Here is a 26,107-nt window from a genome sequence, read left to right on the forward strand (position 1 = left end):
GCTTTTGCCCACTGAATTCTTATTAGAAATATTTAGAAATTTAAGTTTGCAGAATAGGACAGGGAGGACGAGGAGGAGTTACTGATGATACCCTGCCTAGACAATCACTAGCTATTTGCCTGTGTCGCTCAGAGTGTAATCCTATACATTTCTACTCAAAATTAAATCCCATTGTTTTCAGTGGGGCTTACTCAGGTAAGTGTGTACAGGATTGCAGGCTTCACCACACGGCAGCAGAGAATGGCAATAGTTGTACTAGCTAAGGGGAGAATTGCCTTTTCCCAGCAACAACATAACCATTGCTGGTTGTTTTGATTGATTGCATGATTGCATTTGTATCCAAGGAGCTCAGGGCAGCCATAATGATTCTCCCCCATCCTTGTTTTATCTTCACAACAATCCTTTGTTGTAGGTTATATTGGGAGATACTGACTTGCCAATGAATTACCCAGTCTTCCTAGCTGAGCGGGAATTTGAACCCAGGTCTCCTTTATCCAAGCCCATTGCTCAGTTCATTACATTCTGGGAACATGTGACGTCCCTTTCACAGAAGTAGTGCCTTGGGAGTAAATAGAGATCCCACTCCGTGAACGTAGAACAAAAAACTCATCATCTGGGAAGGAACCTAGAATTGCCTCTAAGTAACACAATATTGTAGACTGTGGGGATTCTAGTAAAAGAAAAGTAGTCAGCCAATCCTTGGTTTAAACTATGAAGAGGTTAAAACCTGAATCTTACAGCCACTTCACACATTGCTTGGGGAACTCCCATACAGGTACATACTGTAAGGAACCACACTTAATCAAGAGTTCCTTGTAGCATTTATCCATAATGCAAAGGTCTTAGGATGCAAATATAACCTACTGTTTATGCTAACATTGTAACATGCTAACCAGTAACGTTATTGGAGTTTTCTAAAATTTCTACCATGCACTAGTAATAAATAGGGGAAAGAATCTAGCTTTATGCCATCCTCTTCACTTAAGACTTTCTAGGAACCCTTACTTTGTAAACAGAACTGGAGATTAAATTTGCAGGAAAGCAAACTTTTCAAAGAAAACAGCAACACCTTGCTTCCTCTTCAATTTGGGACCCAAAGCAGTGAATAAAATGGGCACTGTCCACATTTTTAAAAAAATTAGAGCAAGTTGAAGATTATTGTCATTTGGAGGAGGGTTGAGGGAAGGAATTTACTGTCTTAAAATGCTGTTGTTGACGCTAAACAAATGCAAAATTTGTGTGGGTGAAACAGATGAATTTTGTTTTGTGTGTCCAAATGGTGACACTCCCAAGACAGATGGATCTCCTTCACACACACACACACACACACACACACACACACTTCTGCTGGGTATTCTGTGCCTGTCTTCCCTTCCCTCACCTATCCCAGTTTCTTTCTGGAATACCCAAAACTGTTGCCCTTGCCAGCATTCTAGTTTTCCTTTTTTCCAGGTGCCTTCCCGTTGTCACCTCATTTCACTCCACCACCATCCCTGCCAATGGTCAAGAAGTAGTTCTGCTTTCTCTGTCCATATGAAACGTAGGCAAAAGTTCAAGCAGCCCTTGCAAAAATGTAGCTGTTATTCTGTATTGTAGTATTAATATTAATTGTGTGGGTCTTTGCAAAGGCATTTTAGGAATGATCTTGTAGTCTTTGGATGCTTCCAGATGAGGCTTTGATGAGACCCAACATCACCCTGTGTCATTCATGAAATGTTTACAGGCGATTCAGATGACGATGTCTTCAACTTGTAACCCCCCTGTGCTTTCCTACTGCTTCTTCCATCTTTTTCTCTTACCGCAGAAAACCCATTAAGGAAAAAACAGACAGAATAGCTGCTCCGTGCCTTCTAATACGTGGCACTAGGAGGCCTTTGTCTGGAAGCACCCTTTGTCAATTAGATCCCAAGCCTTTAGCTGAACGTGCCAGGTGTTAACTTTTCTCCCTTAACTTCTCTCCCCTCATCTCTTCTCTCCCTAGTATTCTCCAAGTATGCGAGCCACCTATCTTTCGGTTAATGATGATCACAGGCGACAGTATGGCAACGAATTTCCAGCCTAGCACTCACCTGGTAGAGCAAAACCCACAAACAATGTTGCTATAGCGGAACCTGACAACAACTGAAGGCACGTGGACTGCAGGGAATAGGATTGCCTCCATGGTGAAGTGGCAGAGAAGGGCGCTCAGAGAGGGAGTCAGCTGAAGAAGACGTCCCGTTGGCACTCCGGAGAGTCTTCCAGGGCTTATCCCACGTGCTCGACTGGCAGCTTTTTTCTCGCAACTTTTAGTCTTCCTCTCTTGCACACACAGGATGGTACCCAGTGCCTCCATCCTCAGAGCTAACTGCTCTGACGTCTTCTCTTTGACTCAGCATCTCCTCTTCCTTCCTGCCACCAGTGCATTGCCTCCCCCAACCTTTTTGCGGGGGCTGGGGGGGGAGAGGAATGAGGGTTTGCACTGTCACACATTTGTGCACAGGCTTGTCAATTCCCATTTCCTTTTCCCCTGCACTGACTTTGGGGCTGTTTTGTCCATCATTGATGGTGTGGTTCGGGCTTCCTTTTAATTTTATTAGAGCAAATAATAAGACCAGTATACTGTACAAGTTAAACTGAACACTGACACGTGGTGCACAATGACTGAAGGGCAATGGGGTGAATGCTACGATAGAAAATGGTCCTCACTTCCGAGTCAAATGCAATATCAACCACTAGAGTTAATTTCTTTTTTTTTCCCCTCTGGAGAGGCCTCTGCGCAAAGCCTATGGCTGGCTGGCTGGCTGGGCACTATGCTACTTTATCATCATCCCTCTTTGACAGCATCCATTTGCTGTAGACGGTACATGATCCACACACAGTATTCTCCTTTGCTCTTAAAATTAACATGAAATTCAGCAACTTTTGCTGTGATGGCCTCAGGTATTAGTTGGAACAAATTGATATATATTTTTGTTCTTTTGTGTATTTTTGTTTTGTTTTGTTCAGTGTATTATTATTAATATTATTATTATTTTCCTTCCAGTGTTTTATATTGGCTATCCAAAGAACATAACCTTTTTTTGGTCTTTTTACAGATTTTTTTTATTCATAATTACATATGGATTGTTTTATATGTGTGTGAATATTTTGTAAGTCAACTTCTTGTTTTTAGCACTGTTTTATCTTTCTTAAAAGAAAAAATGAAAACAAAATTAACAAATAACCTCCCAAAGCAATGTAACTCGATTCTCTGTGTATGGCAAAAAGGCCAACTCATTCAAGCATTCTGTTCTCTCACTATGTTAGGGGGACAAAAATAACAAGGAAAATTGGATTTGATATATCGATATAGTTATATAGATATAATGGGGAGCAATGGCTCTAAAGCACTCCTTTGAAGATGTTATGGGCAGAAAGTGTGTTAGCACAATTTCACTTTGGTGATGTCCACTTTCTCCTGCAGTGAGACAACTGAAGTAGTAGTAAACTAAAACTGTTGATCACTGTAGCAGTTGCTAGCAGTTTTCACTGTCTCTCCAAACAGACCCTGATTCTCCTTCTCCATCTGGTATCAGAGAGAGTTGGAGGGAGGGAAGATAGATGTCCTAATCTGGCAATGGGGGACTGCTGGGAGGTGGGGAGAGGAGTTGGAGGAAGGGGCTCAAAATATGTCCAAATAGAAAAGTTGAATGTTCGTTAACCCCCAGTGCCATCCTCTTACTAATCGAATTTCAGCTTTTGCCAAAAGCAATTTATCTCTCTTTTTTATTTTAAAGTCAGTGAGGTTGCATTTGCTCAGGCTGTGTCGAATTTTCCCAGTGAGTTGCTCGTTGTTGGAAGACAAAGCAATATATAAAAACACTCTCATGGGGACACAAACGGATGGGTCTACCCACCCAAGCACAAAGAACCCAGAAAACATTCTCAGACCTGAACACTGCAAATGAAACTTCCTGGGTTGGCATCAGCCCAGGTTAGCAGCATTTGTACTGCACACTGTTCAGAATGGTAACCGTGCTAAAACCCGCAGAGGTACGAAGTTGCCCTCCTAAGCATACAATGCCACTTGGAGGTTTTAATTACTTGACAGCAATGACTCACTGTGTCTTTTATCAAGGATATCTTGTACATATCATGTATGGCAACATAATTTGTACATTCATCTTATATGTGACTGACTACAGCATAAGGCATGGGGAGGGGAGAACCCTGATTTTGTGCTTTTAATTGTGTCATTGTAACAATACCGTTAAAACTGTTTTTTAAAAGCGCATGTGAACTAACCTCATCTCAGGCTCCTTTGGAGCTATGCCTGATTTGTATGTACTGATTGGAAAACAAATAATAAACACTTGTACTAAAAGGTGACCTTCAGTTGCCTGTGTTCTAGAGGGCTTCCTCCCCCCACCTCTCCCGTATAGAGCCACGTCTTTGGAATTAGGGCTTATTAGGTACAGCTAATCACGTTCAGAGGCCAGAAGGAACTTGTGACTTTTGACTCTACAACCACCCCCTCCAAACACACAAATTCATTTTTAATTATTTTTGTATTGCATTGTTTTCAAATAAATAATATAGTTAAACCAAATTGAAAACGTGCATCCTAAAAACGTGCACCCTCAAAAAAATATTACACATATAACCCAAACTGAACATTGTCATTAAGAGAGATCCATTTTTTTAAAAAAATATCTTCATAGAATTAACAATCATACAACATTTGTACAGTAATCAAGCCATTCCAAAAATATCTGTGTTGACTTGAGAAAAGCTGCACTGAAAAATTGCTGTGTTTATATGTAAGAAATATAAACCGTCTGTCACTAAATGAGTCCGATTGTATTTAACCATCAGACGCCTGAACTTGTTCAGTCAATGTCCATCAAGGCTAAATCCCAAACCCTTTTGTATCACTGAACAAGCACAAGCAGATTATTACTTTCCATTTATGAGCAACGTTCTTAAACTGACACAGTCTTTAAGAGAGATTTTATTCAAGGTCACAGGGAAGTACAAGGAGAGTTTGTGAGAGTACAGATTGCTAGATTCTCCATTCCAAATCACTCTGCAACCAGTAGAATATATCTTCTGGTGGTATCTGTGACAGATTTGGTGACTGCCATTCATGCCTTTATAATACTGAGGCTTGACTATTGCAATTTTGCTCTACATAGCGTGGCCTGTGAGGACTATCCCAGAAGCATCAGCTGATAGAGAATACAATGGCTAGTGGTCTTACAGGGCTGAGTCAGCAAGAGGATATTGCACCATGGTTTTAGCATGTGCCCCAAGTCTCACAAGTGCAACCTGGGATGTTGATTGTATTTATTTTTGTGACAATTTTTTTTAAAAAAAAATCTTGTCATTTCTTCCAAGAGCTTGAGGCAGTGTGCATGGTTCTCCTTTCGTTTACTCTCCCTGCCCACATTCACATATTATCCTCCCAAGAATTCTGTGAGGTAGATTAAGCCAAGAGCTAATGGCTGCTCAAGCTCATCCAGTCACTTTCAGGGCTGAATAGAGATTTGAACCCAGGTCTCTCCAGCCCTGGTCCAAACTTCTAACTCAAGGGTGCAGAACCTCTCAGCCTCAAGGCCAAATCCCATTTTAGAGAAGCTCTTAGCGGCCACATTCCTGTGGTGGTTGGGGCCAAAATACCAGTATATTTTAGCTTCAAGATCTAACTACCAGTAACTAAGGGCTTCTCTGCTTTAAAGCAAAAATCCTGCTTTCTTCTTGCAGAGTATTTCCAGGATTATGTAACACACACACACACACCACTTTTTTTGTCTGCTTCCTTTGTGGGGAAATTCTGTATGTTCCATTTATACAGCCAGCAGATGGCAATGCAATATTGTACGATCCCAGAAATACCCCACCTCTGATAGCAGTGTATATTTGTTATTGCATTTTTGGCAAGTTAAATCATGGTGGAATAAATTCAGAAAATGGTGGGAGAGGCACCGGGAGGGTGACGTCATGAAAAGGACCCACAAACTTCAATGAGTTACATCCTGATCGCACTACATATGCTCTGTGTGAAGGATCCCTAAGCCTTAAGAGAGGCATTTGAACCTGTTAGAATGTGTGTGTGTGTTTTTTTTGGGGGGGGGGATGAACAAAAGCAAGGAAACCACCAAATTATTGGCAGTCAGGGGAAAGGGAGGGCTCTGGGGAGTTGGGCGCCTGGAGGTCCATATTTGGCCCCTGGACCTGAGGTTCTGCACCCCTGCTCTAACCACTACCTGACTGTGACTTGACCTACCAAGCTCTGAAATACTTGAGTTCAAAATGTATCGGATTGACCCTCTCCTGCCCTAAGCAACTAATATCTTCCAAGGTAGATGGGAAGCTCTCTTAGCAACCATCTGTGTATTACATTTTGAAGAGCTTGGGGTAGCCTCAGGCAAGTCTTCCGCACAGAGACAAGCCTAAATATATTTCAGAAATGTTTTAAGATATTTTCAGGGTAGGCTGGCTTGTGGTGGTTGAGGTTACGCCAATAGATTGGAGGCTGTTGTGTGTTATTTGTTGCTGTTTAAATGGGTTTTAATTTTTAGTGTAATCTTTTATGTTTGACTTTTTTTTTAAAAAAAAAAAGTTTTTCATTGTCTCCCTTTCAAATGGAGTGGCATTTAAATTCTGCTGTACGTTTGAGGTTCTCCTGATAGGTATGTATGAAGACTAATCAAGAGCCTGGCTTCGAACACTCCAATGAATTTTGGAAGTCTTGTCAGTGAGCAATCGGCAAACCAAAGTGGGATGGGCAGCACAAGTTGGTGAAAAGGTTGTGCTTTCACATTGGCTGTTGAAGCCAAAGGTAGTCCTGCTCAAGTTAAAAAAAAAAGGCCACACAATCCAACTCAAACGTTCAGCACATTTAAGCTTGCTGAAAACAGTGATCTTAAGCAGACTTTACATAAACCTATGGTATAATAAATAAATTAAAAATTAAAAAGAGAACCATTCTAATATTTCCTTGGCTTTAATTCGAGAGGCGAGATGGCAAACTTCACTTAACCTTCTCAATCCAGTTGCCTGGCTTTGATAAAAACTCACCACCACTCTTATAAATGGCAGGTTGGATCCAGATTTGGTCATGCTTCGAGTAGATCAGGGATGGGGAACTTCTTTCAGCCCAAGAGCCAAATCCCATTTTGGAGAAGCTCTCAGGGCCTGCATTCCAGTGCTCGATGGAACAGAAGGAAAAAGAGGTGAAGCCAAAAAACCACAACATGTTTTAGCTTCAAGCTCTTACTGCCAGTCACAAAGCATTAGGGGAGGCATTTTCACCTTTTAGAATGGGGAAACAAAACAGCCCCAAAGCCAAAAAAAAAAAAACCATCAAATGATTGGTAGTCATGGGAAAGGGGGCAGGGCCAGGGGAGGAGGCATGGCTGCCTGGAGAACCTTCAAGGGCTGGACTGGGACCCCAAAGGCCCAGATTTGGCCCCTGAACCGGAGTTGTGGGTCATTGTCCCACACTGGAATAGACCCACTGATAATAAATGGGACTTAACATTAGTCATCATTAATGTAAGTCCCATTGATTTCAGTGGGTCTACTCTGGGTATGACTGCAGCAACCCGGTCCATTCTGTGTATCAGTTGTAAAAACTAAAGTGTGTTGAAGCATTTATTGGCTTGGCTAAGATGACAATTTGGATAGGCAAAGAACATAATACTCACTGATTAGAGGAATCACTTACAAATCAATAGCTCACTGCGAACTTGGTTCTGGAAGGATAGCTTTGAATGTACATTTTGCTGACTTCTTTCCTCCGCCGTAAAGGAGAGAAGGCTCCAGAAGGCTCATACAGCCCTGTAGATCCTGGCCCTAATTGTTCAGGTGTTAGAAGCTATCCTATGGCATTAGCAGTCACCTCTTCTCCACAGGTCTTCAGTTTCACTTGAAGGAATCCTTCCTGAAAAATAGGTACGGTTCATATTTCTTCTTAAATTCATAGTATGGTCCCTGTGGTAGGATGCTTGAAATTGTTACTGGAGTGCATTGCGGATTTTTGGTTCTTGGGCAAACTAATGGACAAATTATTGCAATGATTTACTGTTAAACAATAACATGGCAAATTGAAATAGTGTACATTGTGACCAAATGTGTAGCTGCTTAATAGTTCTAGGGACCACCAGGTACATTTGAATTTGCAGGTGAACAGAAATGCTCCTAGTGTCTAGGACTTTGGGGGGGGGGGAGGGTTATTAATTTATTTATTTATAAAGCTTCCTGTGGTCCCAGTCCTGATCAAGGCGCATCCATGACTGTTACTTGTAAAATAAAAAAAACAAAAAGGTATGTAAATGTTTTTGTATATTTAATGTCCAAAAACTATTGGAGATTAAATAGTTGTGCACACACAGAGAAAGACCCACCCTAGCGTTTTAGGGCAAAGCATTCAGCTTAAATAAAAGTGGCAATCCCAATGCCTAGCTGCTGTCTTCAGATAACTGGGAAATGCTAGGGTAGGGACTTGAAAAGATTCAGAGGTTTGCCTCTTAGATTTAGAGACGAGTGCCACCTAACTGCAAAAGCTGTCCTTGCATTAAATGGGCAAGTCACACACAATGTGTATGTAACCTATATACCACCATCCATGACACTACATCATAGCAATTCATCTGCATTTTCATTGGCTCTTGGCTCTGAGCTCACAGCCGGGGCATAAAGCATTACAAATGTTAATCACAAGAGATTTAAAGAGCATTAAACATCAGTAAATCTAAAGCCACTGACTGGTCTTGCATAGTTCAAACTGCTGCTGAAGCCAAATTATTTGTGTGTGTTTTAAATGCCTGAGAAGTTCAGCTTGTTGGAGGCGAGGGGGAAGGGGGGGGAGAGAGAGAGATCGTAGTAAAACCAGGAGACAAATTACAATTTAGTTGTAAAAGCTGACTCATGCTACATCTCTGTTACCTTTTGAAACTACTCCAACCATGCAATGCTATTTTTGCAGGTTTTGGGGGGATTCTTCGAGATAATTACCACTGCGTGGGATTACTTTCTTTCAAGTAAATTTAGGCTGCAATTTTATGCATGATTAGACAGAAAAAAGCCCTGCAGTTCCCAGCATTGGAAGCTCTAAAACATTTTCCCCCTTTGCCTAAATATGTATGGGATTGCGCCCTTAGGGTTATTTCATTTTTCCTGTATTCACACCACTTTGATTGTTGCTGGGGGAGTGTAATTCTTTCCTCAGATACAGGGCCCATTGTGACTTGGAAATGTGATTGTGCAAGGTACTGATTTGATAGTGCTAGCAATGTCATGAATAAGTGACACAGCTCCACCTCACTGCGTTTGTGCCGGGATGTGGGCCTTCATTCCCGCACTCATGGCCAAACTACGGTGTATTATATCTGCTTTAAAAAATAAAAAAGCACTCTGGCTGGTTCTATTTTGAACAAAGAGCAGGAACAGTGCCCCAGTCAGGAACATGCACCCCACCTAGACCAGGGCCCTGCAGCAGTTTCCTGCCAAAAATGCCCCTCCTGCTCTTTGCCCCAAAAAGTGTTGTTTACTGCAAACAACACCTTTGAGGGCCAAAAGGAGTGGGAGCAGCAGGGTCAGATCAAACTAAAGGCTTTCCCTGTCCAGCATTCTGTTGCCTCAGTGGCCCCCTGGGAAGCCCACAAGCAGAACATGAGAGCAATAGCACCTTCTCAATCATGTTCTGCAGCAACTGATACTGACAGGTGTACTGCCTCTGATACTGGAGGTAATATACAGCCATAAGAACTCATAGCCACTGGTAGCCTTCTCCCCTATTTGTCTAATCCCCTTTTAAAGTTGGTGGCCGTTGCTACATCTCACAGTAGCAAATTCCGCAGGTTAACTGCACTACATTTTTCCATATGCAGTTATAACACTTTAAATCCCAATAAAATTGTATTTTGAATGGAAAAGTGAATTTCCATATCCTAATCCTCTGTCTGTGTGTGTTTCTAGTGACTCATTCATTTTTTTCTGAATGGCTTCCAGGAAACGGCACATTTTCACACTGAGCCTTTATTATGCGTTCTCTTCTCCCATGCTGCTTGCGGCAGTATCTGGAAATAGGCCACTGGTAGATAACTGTTTTGATAGTGAATGGCGGTGCTTATGCATGTTGGCAGCGCACGGCTGTTGGGTCATTCGGTGCAGTAATTAATCACTAACAACATCCTAAAAAAGAACAGTCTTTCTGTCTTATTTTTTCTGAACGCATGTTGTGTGCTTGTGAGAAACAGCTGTGTTGGGATGAGATCCATTCCCCTCTGAGGCCTGATCTCAAAAGCTGCTCTCTTCAATCAAAAGTCCCTTTTAGAGAGAGGATTATGTTTCATTTGTGCTTTACTATCTTTCAAGACCCTGTTCAAACAACACGTGAAGCCATGGTGGTTAAGCACTTCGAGCTAAACATTATGATTTACTGTGTCATGTGAACCACTCCTAATAATGGTGGCTACATAACCATGGTTTAAACACACTCATTAACTATTTGCTGCAAAAGGGTTAGTGGCCAAACCATGGCTTAGCGTGTTGTCTGAACAGGCCCAATGAGTGATTCCAGACAGAAAGCTCCTAGCACTACCTACTGGAAGCCATTGTACAGCTGTTCATTCTATTTTTCCTTAACAGATTTTATGTGGTGAGGAAAAAGACAGAAGTGGTGGGAAAACGTGGGAGGGTGACAACTGAAAGACAGCAATGTCCAAACCCCTGAAATAACATTCCATAAAGGAAGCAGAGCGAAGGTATGTAAATGAAGCCTCATGTGGAAGCGCCCAAAGAGCCTGTGAATTTCTAGCTCAGGCACAGGGCCGGCCCTACCATTAGGCAGAGTGAGGCATCTGCCTTAGGCAGCAGATCCTGGGTGGTGTGCAGGGAGCAGTGGGAGCAGCCCCCACCCCTTGTTCCTCCTGAGCCATTCCCATCTGTGTTTCATGTAGCCTGCTGCCCTCGGGTGCAATAGAGAATGCTGTCTTGTCACTGGTGTTGAAATAAAATTCAGCTACCAGTCCAGTTGGCTTTTGTACATGAAATGGTTGGGGCTGCCATCTTGCCCTTTTGCCTCAGGCAGCAAAATGTCTTGGGCTGAGAGCCAGAGTGGTTCAGTAGTTAGAATGCTGGACTGTGACTCGGGAGATCCAAGTTCAAGTCCCCCACTTGGCTGTGAAGCTCACTGGGTGACTTTCAGCTGGTCGCTGACTCTCAGCCTAACCTACCTCCCAGGGTGGTTGTGAGGATAAGATGGAGAGGAGGGGGACCTTGAGTTCCTTGCTGGGATATAAATGTAATAAATAAATAAGTTTTAAAAGCAATGACACTTAACTCCATGAGTGGTACATGTAGCTACTGAGTCAATCACAGATTCTGCGGGTGGGTGAGAGAGCAGCTCCTTTATAGCCTTTCATATTGTAAGACCCATTTTTAGAAGATGACTTCATCTGAGACATATCACATTACATTTTACTGAATGGCTGCTTCACATGATTTGTGAGCACTTCCCTCTGGACCCTACTTCTCAAGGGCATCTGGTTGGCCACTGTGGGAAACAGGATGTTGGACTAGGGAGTTTTTTTGGTCTGATCCAGCAGGGCTCTTCTTATGTTCCTAATAAGCCCTGGATTGGGAACTCTTTTAGCAGTGAATAGAGGGGATGCACTCATAGGGACAGTGCTATCTTTACAGTAGTTTTTGCCCCTAACCAGGACGGTTTCCTTACCCATGGACATGTAGCCATTCCAATTAATGCTGCAGATTCCCCCCCAATCATGTGGTTCATGTTCCTGCTTAACACTCCCTTTCATAGCAGGAAAAGGTTCCTTTTAGTCACAGAATGATCACAATACACATTGCTCCAGCACTTGGCTCAGCAATACTACAAATGACAAGGATCTTGGAATTGTTGTAGATCACAAGCTGAATATGAGCCAACAGTGTGATGAGGCTGCAAAAAAAAAAAGAAAAAAGAAAGAAAATGCTATTTTGGGATGCATTGATAGAAGTATAGCTTCCAAATCGCGCAAAGTACTGCTTCCCTTCTATTCGGCACTGGTTAGGCCTCATCTTGAGTATTGCGTCCAGTTCTGGGCACCATTATTATTATTATTATTATTATTATTATTATTAATTTATATAGCACCATCAGTGTACATGGTGCTGTACAGAGTAAAACAGTAAATAGCAAGACCCTGCCGCATAGGCTTACAATCTAATAAAATCATAGTAAAACAATGAGGGGAAGAGAATGCAAACAGGTACAGGGTAGGGTAAGCAGGCACAGGGTAGGGTAAAACTAACAGTAGAAAGTAACAGTAGAAGTCTGCACAACATCAAGTTTTAAAAGCTTTAGGAAAAAGAAAAGTTTTTAGTTGAGCTTTAAAAGCTGCGGTTGAACTTGTAGTTCTCAAATGTTCTAGAAGAGCGTTCCAGGCGTAAGGGGCAGCAGAAGAGAATGGATGAAGCCGAGCAAGGGAAGTAGAGGCCCTTGGGCAGGCGAGAAACATGGATGCAGCGTGTTCAGAGGAGGGCAACGAGGATGATCAGGGGTCTGGAAACAATGCCCTATGAGGGAAGACTGAAAGAACTGGGCATGTTTAGCCTGGAAAAGAGAAGGCTGAGGGGAGACATGATAGCACCCTTCAAATACTTGAAAGGTTGTCACACAGAGGAGGGCCAGGATCTCTTCTTCTTCTTCATCATCCCAGAGTGCAGGACACAGAGGAATAGGCTCAAGTTACAGGAAACCAGATTCCAGCTGGACATCAGAAAAAAACTTCTTGTTAGAGCAGTACGACAATGGAACTAATTACCTAGGGGAGGTCATGGGCTAGAGTCATTCAAAAAGCAGCTGGACAACAATCTGTCAGGTATGCTTTAAGGTGGATTCTTGCACTGAGCAGGCCTTAAATGCTTCCTCCACTCTACTATTCTATGTTTCTATGTCACAGAGAGATAGACAACAGCACTAGGACCAATTGGAGAGGAAGGGAGGCTGTGTAGTTTTGTATATCTGTTGCTAATGCTCAGAATCATGATAGCATCCCCTCTAACCTGCTTTCAGAACTGCCAGATGCCCTTTATTTTAGAGCATCACAGCCCTCTAAAATGTAATAGCACCATCAGACAATCTGGTCACAACAATTTCAAAGCCCTTTATCTGATCTGCTATAAGGCACAAAGCAACTTCCTAACCCTATATCGTCTACCCTGACTGCCAGCAGATGACCAGGGTCTCCGGCAAAAGTCTTTCCTTTCACCTGCTTCCTGATCCTTTTTAAACTGGCAATTTCAGGGATCATAGAATCATAGGATAGTAGAGTTGGAAGGGGCCTATACGGCCATCGAGTCCAAACCCCTGTTCAATGCAGGAATCTATCTTAAAGCATACTTGACAGATGGCTGTCCAGCTGCCTCTTGAATGCCTCCAGTGTAGGAGAGCCCACTGCAGGCATTTGTCCCTGGATTTCTGCATGCAAAGTATGTGCTCTTTCACTGAGCTACAGTCCCTTCCATGAGTGGCGCCTGCTTAGTTCCTTGCCGCCCAGCTTCTGAATGCTGATCACATGGACAGTGAGCGAAAGTAGGCAGGGCATCCTGGGGCCAAGGGCTACATGTGGCCCACAAGTCACCCATATGTGATCTAACCCAACCTATTCAATGCCAGCTGTACAATGAAGGACGCAACTACTGCCCCCCTGAGAGGTGGCCCTCCAGCCTCTGTTAAAATGCCTCCAGCAAAGGAAGACCCACCACCTACCAAGACTGTCTATTCCAACATTTAGGATGTTTCTCCTAAGGTTCAGCTGAAATCTGCTTCCTTGCAATTTCCACTCTCTGGTTCTGTCTCAGGACAGAACACAACTGATCACCCACAAGCTCCCACCTAAATCTACAACCCATCCTGGACAATGATACTTCCCTCTCATAGGTCTTAGGTGGTCGGCCAACCATTGCTTGCACATAACCTGCCAGCAACTACAGGTCACACAAGAGAGACAGAGGATCTGCAACAAATTCAGGTGCCAGCTCTGTCCCCACATCCACTCAACCAATGCTATTATAGGACCTAATGCCATCGGCCACAACATCAAAGGATTCATTTGCTCACCTGTTCATCTTCCAACATTATATCACCTCCCAGCAATGCCCTTCCACTATGTAGGACAAACAGGTCAGTCCAGAGCATTTGCAGACCACGAGTTCAATTACAGTTTTTAAAGATCTGTTGAAAACTTTTCTTTTTTCTAAAGCCTTTAGAACTTGACTTGATCTTACTTTTACACTGTTAGTTTTATTGTCCCCTGTGCCTGTTTGGTGCATTCCCTTATTGTTTTATTATGATTTTATTAGAATGTAAGTCTATTTGGCAGGGTGTTGCTGTTTTATTGTTTTACTATGTACAGCACTATGTGCACTGATGGTGCTATATAAATAAATAATAATAAATAACAACAGTCCCCAGGCAAAAGAATAAATGGGCATAATAGGTCTGACATTGGTAATGGTGTCATTCAGAGACCAATGGGAGAGCAAATGCATCCCCGAGGATGCTCCACTGCTGACTGCTATTCTCCAGCAAAGGAATTTCAAAGGCATATATGAAGAGTAAAAGACAGAGGCTGAGTTCGCATGACAGGCTAATCAACTGGGAGGGTGGGGTAATAGGAACATAATGGGAAACAACTGTTAAGAACATAAGAAGCACCATGCTGGATCAGACCAAGGGTCCATCTAGTCCAGCACTCTGTTCACACAGTGGCCAACCAGCCATAGACCAGGGATGAACAAGCAGGGCCCACCCATGTTCCCCAGCAACTGGTGCACACAGTCTTACTGCCTCGAATACTGGAGAAAGCACATAACCATCAAGGCAAGTAGCCATTGATAGCCTTCGCCTTCCGGAATTTATCCAACCCCCTTTTACAGCCACCCAAATTGGTGGCCATCACTACATCTTGTGGTAGTGAGTTCCATAATTTAACTATGAGCTGTGTGATTAGCATGCCGTCCAAACTCAGCCAGAGAGTGCCTGAGATTGAGATAATCAGGCTTCATGATTAGCAGGGTTTGTTTAGGCTTGAATTGAGACAAGGGTTTCCTGTTCCATTACAGCTGTTAATTAACATTACAAAGCTAGGATGGTTACGTTATCACCAATTACTGCTGTGGCAAATGGTCACTTTGTTTACCTTAAAGTTTGCAGAGAATTATACTTTATAAATTGCATTTTTATTCATTAGGTATTGAGCTGCACCTTAGGCCATTTTAACGCAGATGTTCCATAAAAATTGCTTATAGATTAAGAATTATAATTAGTGAATTTCTTTCTTTAGTGATCTTGATTTATTATTATAGATGTTCTTTTTATTGCCTTTTTTAACTTTATTTTAAAATAGAATACAATTTCGACATTAAAAATATACTTTCCTCCTTGCATTGCCGATGGACCCCATTTTTTCTTCTATATCTCTGTGCGTGCATGTTAGACCTACCTCCAGAAGATTACACTGCATATATTTAATGAAATAGCCGCTAGCCCACGAAAGTTTAGGATGCAATACATCTGTTGCTTTTGTCTGACTGGGGAATGCTCTCTATAATCCCGGATGCATGAGGATGGGCTACGGAGAAAATGATACAGCATAATGCACTCTACACATACTCAGAGGCACAATTTCTGCACCTCTAGGTTCCTTCCTCAAATGAGCTCTAAAGAGACCCCTCCAATTAACCCCTGAAGACCGCCCCCATTCTCTATGAAAGTTTCTTCGCCCGCCCCTCTTCTCCTTAAAATAGGGAGGACCACATTGGGGGCAGGCAGGCGGTTTCCTGTCTCCCTCCCCCGGCGAGGTTTCACAAATGGTTTATCCTCCCTTCTAGGAAAGGGGATTCTCTCCACCACTTTCTCCTTTAGCCCCGCCCGGCACGTGACTCCCGCGGCGGTTGCTAGGAGACGAGTAAACGCTACTCCAATCGGCGTCATCTGCTTGACTGGGAGAAGAGCAGGGTAAGGAGGCGCGGGGGACGGGGGGGACGCGAGATTGAGGGCGTCTAGAACACCTCCCACCGCGGAATGGTACAGACCCCCGTTCCCTCCCCCTGCATGCGCGAGGCCGCTCGTGAAACCCGGCTCCATCAGCCATCATCATCATCTCCTTCCTTCCCTCCCGAGCTCAGTTTCTAAGCAGAGAGGTGCTGGGGCTCAGGTATGACGAGGAACGGGACAGAGACGCTGCCTGCACATGCTCAAGGGCGCTCTGTCGTTTACTCTTAATATATGCCAAGGTTAAGCTTTGGCGCTGAAAGGTAAAATTCATCCCAGGTGAGCCTTGGCTCAAATTAAGCCTGCCAGCCTCCACGAATAACTTCCTTTCACCTTCATTTTCTCTCATTCTATTGAAGAGGGGATTTCAACAAGTGTCATTTGTATGCATGCAGCACCTGATGAAATGCCCTCTTCATCACCACAGTTCAAGCCGCAGGAGCTATACTAGAGTGACCAGATACAAAAGAGGGCAGGGCTCCTGCAGCTTTAACTGTGGTGAGGAAGAGGGAATTTCACCAGGTGCTGCATAGATACAAATGGCACCTGCTGAAATCCTCTTTTCAACACAACTGCTAAAGGTACAGAAGCCCTGTCTTCCTTTCCGTATGGTCACCCTATATTAGCCATGAGAGCTGAATGGAGCCTCTGGCTTCTGCAGAGACAGTGTACCTTTAGATACCAAATGCTGGTAATGAAAACAGAGCAGGGCTATTGCCTTCATGCCCTTCTGGACTTAGATGGACTTTTAATTTGATGCATCATGGAAGTCACTTTGATTACAACAAGGAGATGCAATATAACTACCTACATTCTTAATCACGCCCCCCACCAACCTCCTTTTCAACTATTTTTCCTATTTTATATCACACATGCCTTCTCCACCTCTACTTTCAATCCTCCTCCAGGACATCAAATTTTGTTGCAGGCCATCTCTTTTTAAAAGGGCTATATTTTATTTCCACATATTAGATAAATATGTTTAGAACTGCATCTCTCTCCCTCCCCCTCACTTTTGTTTCTTTCAGTTTGGCAGCCAGCCCTATTCCACTACCTCCTGGCCCTCACTACACAGTTAGAATTGCCGGATCACAAGGTGGTGATGAATGCAGCCATAACTGGCAGAGTTATCCATTCTGACAGCGTTGGCCATGCTGACTGGGAATTATGGGACTTGCAGTTCAACACATCAGGAGGGTACCAAGTTGGGAGGCTGCTTTAGCACAGGAGCCACCTCTAGGCTGAGATCTGACAGTCCTATACTCACTTGGCTGCCAAGTCTCTAGTCCCCAAAACTTTTCCTTAATCTCCTGTCTCTTCCACTTACACTTCCCTCTGGTTCCTGTATTTCACCTACTCCTTGCTCCCCCTTTCCTTCAACCACCCTCTCTCTGGCTCTGCTCGGTGCTTTTAGTCGTCAACTATGAGTTGATCAGTCAATGGTTGGTATTTGTGTCACCTGTCAGGCAAAAAACACTTCACGGTTGACTTTTTCGTCAAAACAACAACTGGAGAAACACAACCGGCTGCAGAGTTGACTAGTCGCACAAGTGGTGGTTATTGTATTATCCGAACTGAGCCAGTGGAGTTTTCGATTTGTTGAGTTGACTTTTTCGGCTGACTACAGAGTTCCTGGGCAAGAGTGTCCAAAACCATGCCGGCCGTTCTGCTACAGCCGGCACAACTCGCAGAGGCTGCTGGGATAGCACTGGGAGGACTGAGGGAGGGGAGAGGGGCAGGGGCTGTGTCAGTCAAATGCCAGGTTAACTATTAATCCACTCAACGCCAGCCCCAGCCAACCACAGTTGTGTAGGAACATGTTGTGTGGGGAATACCCGCAAAATACTCAACTGTGAGTTGACCACTCCACCCACCATTGACTGAAGTGTTAACGCAGCCACTGTGTCCCTGTATTCTTCCCCAAGGCTTGTACTGCCATCAACTGCCTTCCTCCAGCACCGAGAAGCCTTATTCCTTTTCAGCTGCTTTCTACCATGATTACCTAATTGCGAAAGAAAACGTCATCAGGAATATTAGAGGTTGCAGTTGCTTTGGCTACTGCTGCTCTGCCTCGTTTCCTTCACATTGGTGTCTGTCAGGCTCAAGAATAATTTAAGGCTTGTACAGATCCTACAAAAAATAAATAAAAATCCATGATTCCCCAGTAGCGCTGTACTTAAAAAATATTTAAGGTTACAACAACATAGAGCAGGGATCGGAATATTGCATCACGCTTCAGCAGTGATAGCGTAGTCACTATCCAATTAGTGACTGTGACATTCATGCAACTATATTCCCCATGGAAATGGCAAGATCTTCTATTTCCTAGCTAAAGGAAGAAACTCAGTTTCCCAGTGATTAAAACAAAAATGTTGTTTGAATGCTGTGGAAATGTGAGTTCCCCATAATAGAAGTGCTGTCTTGGATGAAGATGCCTGGAGTGGTGCTGTGATCGTTTCACTTCAATTAACGTTAAAAAAAATGAATACAGGGTGATCACTTCAAATGTATTGATTTCTCTTCATGATCTGCCCTTCAGTTAATTCAAGACTACTTTACAAGGTCCTTAAAGCAGGCTTGCTACACCTGGCGTACTTCCTCACCAAGTGGCACTTTGTAGAGTGTAAATTATGCACTAAAGTAATGACAATTAAAAAATGAGGTCAAAGTAACATTGTGAGCTTTTTCTCTCCCGTTTGAAGTGAGCACCATGGAGATCGTCTATGTTTACGTGAAAAAGCGCAGTGAGTTTGGTCGACAATGCAGCTTTTCCGACCGGACGGCAGAGATCAATGTGGACATTCAACCCAATTCGTTGCTTGCCATGAATTTTATTGAAAAAGACCCCATTGATACTGGAGTGCAGTGTGCCAGTGACATGTCAGAACATGAGGTATGAGGCTCTGATGATGAAATAGAGATGGATGGCTGATAGGATTTCCAAGGAGCAAAATTCAGATAGGCAGGAAAAAGGAGACCCAACCTTGGCACTTGGAAGAGAACGTGATCAAGGGAACTAGATTTCTGTGCTTTTCAGTGTGGTTTTGTGGTGGCTGTTCTTAAAAGCAACGTGTTTTTCAAATTAAAGCTAGAGCCAGAAAAACCCAATCCTTCAAATGGGGGTGGGGGATTCTTATTAATGGCAATATTTTGGATTTTTAAGTCATGCAGGTTAGAAGTGAGTGACTTTTCCTCCAACCTCAGCCAAGATTACCATGATTGTGATGGACAGTTGCATTCAGGTTCTGTTTGACATGGTCATGGATATACAGATTTCTTGACATCCTATACTGGGGTGGGCAACCCTTTATTTATTTATTTATTTATTTGACTTGTACCCCAGCTTTCTGCAAAAAATGGTATTCAAGGTAGCTTGCAATCATTAATAAAATTAGTTATTCAATAATAGCAATAATAAAATAATAGCTTGTGGCCCTCCTGATGTTTGGCCTACAACTCCTATCAGCCCTGGCTAGCACAGCCAATGGTGAGGAATGATGGGCATTGGAGAGCCACAGATTGTCCACCTCTGCCCTAGCTGAAGACATCGGGATGTCCATGGAAGAGCAATAACGTTGTGTTGCGTGGGCTGGAACCAGGCTTTGCGGTTATCAAATGGCTGCCGCCAAAGGCAGCAACCCCATGTGTCTTCTCCCCTCACTCAAATACTGTTACAAAATGTGTGCTGTGGCATTCTCATGTTGTGCCTTTCCCCATTCCTATGAGCAGCAACCTTTGAAGTTCAGCAGGTGGAAGGAAGTTGCAGTGTACTGAAGTCAAATCACATGCTTTATGATTGTAGACATTATAAGGGAGAAATGGGGGGAAGAAGGAAGACAAGGGATTGATCCTCTCAGTGGATCCACATGAACTTCATGACATCTTGTTCTGGACCAAAATGGATTCTGAAACCATTGTGATCATTAGGGACTTCTCTTCCTTTAACAGCTGAATGTCAAAGAGACATTCGACACATGCAGCTTATCCTGACAAAGTGCTGGAAAGAGCTCCACCTATTGAACTTTTGTCTGTGAGTTGGCAACCATAATAACTGAGGGATCTCTCAAACAGAGGATTCGTAGTGCTGCCAATAAAAAGACATTCTGTCTTTTCCTCCTTGATGATTTTGTTGTAGTAGGAGAAAAGATGGAAGAAACAGTGGGGAAACACGAGAGTTACAAATGGAAGACAATGATGTCTGGAAGACCTATAAAGTTCCATGAATGAGGCAGAGTGATTGCACACTACAGTCTCACCTGGAAACACCCTGAGTCTGTATTTTGCAAAATATATAAGTTATTCATGCTTCAAGCCTAGGATTGGGTGAACTAAAATAATCTAGAAAAAAGATCTAGTCTTACTTCTGTAGACCAGGGGTGAGCAGACTTCTGGCTTGCAGGAATTACTAGAACCTGAAGATCTACCAGCCAGAACCTAGTGCAAAAACCATACCCTTAGAATTAAAGTGTTCTTAGCCCAAGAATCTGTTTTGAGAACCAGAACTGAAGAGAGCTCCCAGTCATTCTACAGAAAAGTCCACTCCTGGTTACCCCAAGCTTTCTTTCTTTCAGCAGTATAATTTTGGGTGGGAGAGGAGTAATTTTGCTGATGCTGTTATTAAACCATTGGGAGTCAGAAATCCTTGCTGATCTACTAGTAGATCCAGGTCAAGTGTGTACCTAGCCCTGATATAAACCTTAAGCAATGGAGACTTCCCTTGGGTCTCTTGGCAGGAGCAATTGCATTATCATCACAGGGGTCTCCTATGAAACAGGCCATGTAAGGCAGGGCCACGTTTATATTGGTTCTTCTAGCAGAAAGTGTTGAATGACAGCATGTTCATCAACAGCAGAGGAGATGGAGAACTCCAATGTTTGTTCTCACTCCATTAAACTTTTTCTATAAAGAACACGTGCAAGACCAGATGCCACCATCAGTGGTGTTCTCATTCGTTGATCATGTAAATGGGAAGGATTGAAAGGTGCTATGACTGGTGTAAACAGTGATTATGTATCTGAGGCCGAAGCGGAGATGTGTATGTGTTTTTAAATGGAAGGCAGTTGTCGTTTTCCTTTGTATCAGGTTAACACAGAAAGGTTTGAAATGGAAACGCGGGGCATTAACCACATGGAAGGTGGCTGGCCTAAAGATGTCAACCCACTGGAAATGGAACAGACCATTCGCTTCCGGAAGAAAGTTGAGAAGGATGAGAACTATATCAACGTCATTACGCAGCTCGGCAGTGTAAGTTCCTTTGGTTTCACCCTATTTGTACATCTGCCTCTCTTGGGAGTGGGGAATTTCAGAGTTGAGAGCCAAATCCAGTCCTCTCGGGGTCCCAGCCTGGTCCTCTGGGATTCCCTGGATGTCCTCACCGATTCCCCCCAACCCCCAATTGCTTGGTGGTTTCCTGGTTTTTGTGCAATTTTTCACCCCTTAAGAGAGGCATTTCTACCATTTCCTATTGTAATCAGTTGAAATGCCTCTCCTAAGGCTTAGTTCCTAGCAGCAAGAGCATTAAGCTAAAATGTATTGGACTTCCTTGCATTTTTGACCCCGCCCCTTTTGCCTTCAGCCCCTCCCCTTTGCCTTCAGTCCCACCCACCATTGCCATTCAGCCCAATCAGTTTCTCCAAAACATACTTTTAGCCTGAAAGAGATTCCCCGTCCTATATCGAAACTTGACGGACTGCATTCCTGTTTTGAATCTCTCCTCGCCCTCTGGCCCCTATAACATCCAAAAGTTTAGTCTCCGGCTGTCCATTGATTGATTCCATGGCTTATTTTGTAGCTGATGGATCACTGCATCAAACAGAATAATGCCATCAATATCTACGAAGAGTACTTTGAGGAAGAGGAGACGGCAGGAGTTACAGATGAGCCTCCATCAGCAAAAACAATCAACGTCTTCAGGTAACTTTGGCAGCCAAAAGCCTCTTCTTTTGGGATTTGTGTCTGAGATCATCTTGCTAGAATGGCTGTTATAGCTGGCTACAGGATTTGTGGACAAAGGAGCAAATGTTGTTGTACCACCCATTCTAAGTTACAGTGATCATCCTAAATTATTTGGATAGTTTGCATTTGAAGACTGGGATTGCTTTTTCTAGGTTGGCACCCCCTTTTTTCCCCCTGTATAAATCACAAGGGCCCTGTTCACAAGTCACCTTAAACCACAGCTTTAACCACGGTGAAGCTTTATTCACTGTCGTTAAAGCCGTGGTTTAAGGTGTCTTCTGAACAGGGCCAATGCTTCCAATTCTCACCCACTGATAGTCCCCTGAAAGCAAGTCCTATGACCACATTCCTGGCTATTTTCAGTTAGCTTTCCTGGATGGACATATTCTAAGGAGCTTGGGATGAACATTACAAGGAAAGCCTTGTTGCCAGCAAACAGCTGCAAAGCAGCTGTGGTGGGGGGTGGGGCAAAAGTGGCTGGTAGAGGACCGGGTCATTAACCCTCCTCCCTAAAACCTTACCAACTGCCTGCCCACTTCCAGTGATGGCCGATGCCCATTGGGGCTGGTGGTACAGAGGACAGGGCAGATGGTCAATATTCTACTGTGATTGCCGGAGGAGTACAGCAGAAGACCCCATCTGGCACTTGGAAGTGGTGGAGCAAATGTACCTAGTTGTGTGTGTGTGTGTGTGTGTGATCTCTCTGCCACAAGTGAGTGGGGGACAGGCAGGGGGTCATTGCCCATTTGCCCCAAATATAGAACTGCCTCCCTCCCACCCACCTCCACCATCCACCTCTCAGATCTCTATTTGCCACATCATGAAGTAAACCAGCCATGAGGAGGGAGTTGCAGGAGAAAAGCTGCACGGGGCTTAGGATATCTGTTACATCACGCTACTGTCTTGGAATGGAGACCAGAGGGTTATCAATGATACTGTGTACTGGGTTTGGGACATACAGACATTCATTATCTGGATAAGCTCCAACTCACTTGGGGCCTAATACCTCTAGAGTTAATTAAAGGCTACATCAGGGGTGCAGAAGCTGATGCCCAGGGGCCAAATCTGGCTCTCCTGGGGTCCAATGTGGCTCCCTGCCGGGATTCCCCCTTCCCCTTTCCCCAGCCACTGATTATGTGCTGGTTTCCTGGCTTTTGCACAGTTTTTTCTCCATTCTGAAAGGTTCAAATGCTTCTCCTAATGCTCAGTTACTGGCAGTAGGAGCTTTCAGCTGTAATAGGCTGGTATTTCTGGGCCCGCCCCTTTTGCGTTTGACCCCGCCCACCACTTCAGTGTGCCCCCCCCCCGAAAGCTTCTCTGAAATGGAATTTGGCCCTCGAGTTGAAAGCGGTTCTCCAGGGGTGGCCTACATCCTGGCAGCCCATCCATGTCCTTGTCTTCTGCTTTGTCCAAAAGGGACCCAAACCCAATCAAAAGGACAGCCACCCATCTCTCCTGGCACCCTGACAGAAGCCGGAAACTGGCGGTCTCTTATGCAAGCCTCGAATTCCAGCGGAGTTCCAAAGACATGAGCTACGACTCCTACATATGGGATCTTGGTAAGTGGAGAAATGGCTTGGAGGGTGGCTTCCATGTTGTTTTTCCTAGATGAGGCTGGAGTGCTAGCTGATCTGTCTCTGGACTGGGGTCTACAGGGAACATCCTACACACTGTGGAGGAAGCAGGAAGTTTCTCTGGCTCTGATTTTGCCAAGTCTCCGAGGCAGCCTTGAATTTGGCCACTCGCCTGGTAGCCATAAGTGACCAAGAGTGAGTGAGAGGAGGAAGGATCATTCTGTCCCTCCTCCACCTGCCCCCTTGGTTTCCATGTTAACCTCAGAGGAAATGCAGCAGAAATGGAAACGTAGCAGGATGGCAGAGGGGTGTGTGGGTGGGCCCATCTCTCCTCTGCCAGTCCCCTTGGTAGAAGACAATTTTCTAACTGGCCTGCTGAGAGGCAAATAGCCTGCATTTTCCAGACTGGCTGCTTCTCTGTGGCCAGCATGGAAATGCAGGCTATTAGCCCCACTTAATAAAAGCTTTTGCAGGCTAAGTCCCTTTTGTGGGCTTATTTACAAGGCTGATTTGATTGCAGCTCCTCAGGAAGTCTCATTCATAGTTCTACCTCCCATTCTGCTGTTCCTCCCCTCGTTGCACCTGCTCTTTCCTGGTAAACTTGCCCACAGTTCAAGCATACTCAAGAGCAGGAATAGTTGCTAATGGTAGCTCTGTGTGTGTGTGTGTGTGTGTGTGTGTGTGTGTGTGAGAGAGAGAGAGAGAGAGAGAGAGAGAGAGAGAGAGAGAGAGAGAGAGAGAGAGAGAGAGAGAGAGAGAAGCTTGATAGAAAGAGAGGAGTAAGTAAAACAGATATATCTTCCATCACTCACATTAGCATTTGGAAGTCTGGAGAGGACTATACCATGTACGCTATATCAATCTTTTTTTCCCCTTCTTAGAAATTCCCAACAAACCAGAACTGGTTATCCGGCCTTCCTCACCTCTAGTCTGCTTAGAGTACAACCCCAAAGACTCACATATCCTGGTTGGAGGATGCTACAATGGACAGATTGGTAAGGGGAAAGAGGTAACACATACAGAGCAAAAATAATGGCACTGAATACGTACCTTGAATCCTTCTCCTAGAGGCACTACCTGTAAACCTCACTAAACCAGCTTCCATTACTGGGGTGCAGAAAAGGAAATAGAGGAAGATGGCTAGCGGACCGTAGCATGCACTTCCAAATAATGTTTATCATGTTTCATTATTGCACTGGCTCCAGCTTTTAAAAACACTGGCAGCTTTCCAACTGCACACGAGTGCTTTCTTTGTTAATCCAGCCAAGTGTAAGCAATTAAAGCCAAAACCTAAAATAAATTGGATGTTGTGTTCCCCAGTGTCCGGGTTTAGTCAATGACCTTTTAGTTGTTCTGAGAACAAAGAAAATCCATGGCTGAGGTTTCAAATGCTTCATTTTCACAATCTAAAGACACACCTCGTTTTTGGGAAAGGGGGGGGGGGGCTGTAAGAATTGCAGCCCACAGTGATTTCTCATGCTCATTGAACCTGCTTTCTTCACAGCAGTTCCTGCTGCCAAAGAGGTGGGCTAACATTTTCAAAACGTGAACAGCAGCTGTAGGAATTGCTCCAAAGAAAACAGCGAGCCAAGCTCTGGCTGCACACACACTTCTCTCCCATGCGCTCGTGTTTCTCTTTTGGATAGGGACTACTACTGCTGGAAGCAGGAAACTGGGTGAGATGACCATTGTGCTGACTCACTCTAATCATTCCTCATGTTCCTGAATATCTCACAGATGGACTGGATGAGGGCTAATAAACTGAAGCTCAATCCAGACAAGACTGAGATGCTGTGTTAGTGGGTGGTTCTGCTGACCGGATGGAGGGTGTTCAACCTGCTCTGGATGGGGTTGCACTCCTCCTGAAGGAGCAGGTTCATAGCTTGGGGGTTCTCCTAGAACCATCTCTATCACTTGAAGCTCAGGTGGCCTTAGTGGCACGGAGTGCCTTCTACCAGCTTCATTTGGTGGCCCAGCTACGCCCCTATCTGGACAGGGATAACCTAGCTTCAGTTGTCTACACCAACTGGTAAACTCCAAGTTAGATTACTGCAATGCACTCTACATGGGGCTGCCTTTGAAGACTGTTCAGAAGCTGCAGATTGTGCAAAATTCAGCGGCCAGAGTGATAACAGGGACCAGAAGGTTCAAACGTATAAGACCCACTCTGGCCCGCTTGCATTGTCTGCCTGTATGTTTCCAAGCCTGATTCAAGGTGCTGGTTTTAACCTATAAAGCCTTACACAGCTTGGGACCACAATACCTGATGGAACACCTCTCCCAACATGAACCTACCCGTACATTGCACTCAACATCCAAGGTTCTCCTCCACGTGCCTACTCTGAGGGAAGCTCAGAGGATGGCAACAAGAGAGAGGGCCTTTTCTGTGGTGGCCCCCCAATTGTGGAACAATCTCCCTGACGAGGCCCACCTGGCGCCAACATTGTTATCTTTTCAGTGCCAGGTCAAGACTTTTCTCTTCTCCCAGGCATTTAGGAATATGTAATTAGCCTGGGTTCATTTCTGTATGTTTTTGTGGTTTTAAATTGTATGTTTT

General features: G+C 44.1%; 2 protein-coding genes across 2 annotated transcripts in view; both read left to right on the forward strand.

The window, feature by feature from the left end:
* Positions 1-4,342, forward strand: part of TTYH2 (tweety family member 2) — an 83,626-nt gene extending 79,284 nt beyond the window's left edge. Inside the window, exon 14 of the mRNA XM_063120084.1 lies at positions 1,982-4,342. Coding sequence (XP_062976154.1) covers positions 1,982-2,062 — 81 coding nt within the window. The 3' untranslated portion in view covers positions 2,063-4,342. The remainder of the gene's footprint in view (positions 1-1,981) is intronic.
* A 14,386-nt stretch (positions 4,343-18,728) lies between these two features.
* Positions 18,729-26,107, forward strand: part of DNAI2 (dynein axonemal intermediate chain 2) — a 31,449-nt gene continuing 24,070 nt past the window's right edge. The window contains exons 1-5 of the mRNA XM_063123185.1: positions 18,729-18,914; positions 21,104-21,265; positions 21,813-21,934; positions 23,393-23,535; positions 24,432-24,545. Coding sequence (XP_062979255.1) covers positions 18,732-18,914; positions 21,104-21,265; positions 21,813-21,934; positions 23,393-23,535; positions 24,432-24,545 — 724 coding nt within the window. The 5' untranslated portion in view covers positions 18,729-18,731. The remainder of the gene's footprint in view (positions 18,915-21,103; positions 21,266-21,812; positions 21,935-23,392; positions 23,536-24,431; positions 24,546-26,107) is intronic.

The sequence above is a fragment of the Elgaria multicarinata genome, chromosome 3, assembly GCF_023053635.1.
Source record: "Elgaria multicarinata webbii isolate HBS135686 ecotype San Diego chromosome 3, rElgMul1.1.pri, whole genome shotgun sequence".
Lineage (NCBI taxonomy): Eukaryota > Metazoa > Chordata > Lepidosauria > Squamata > Anguidae > Elgaria > Elgaria multicarinata.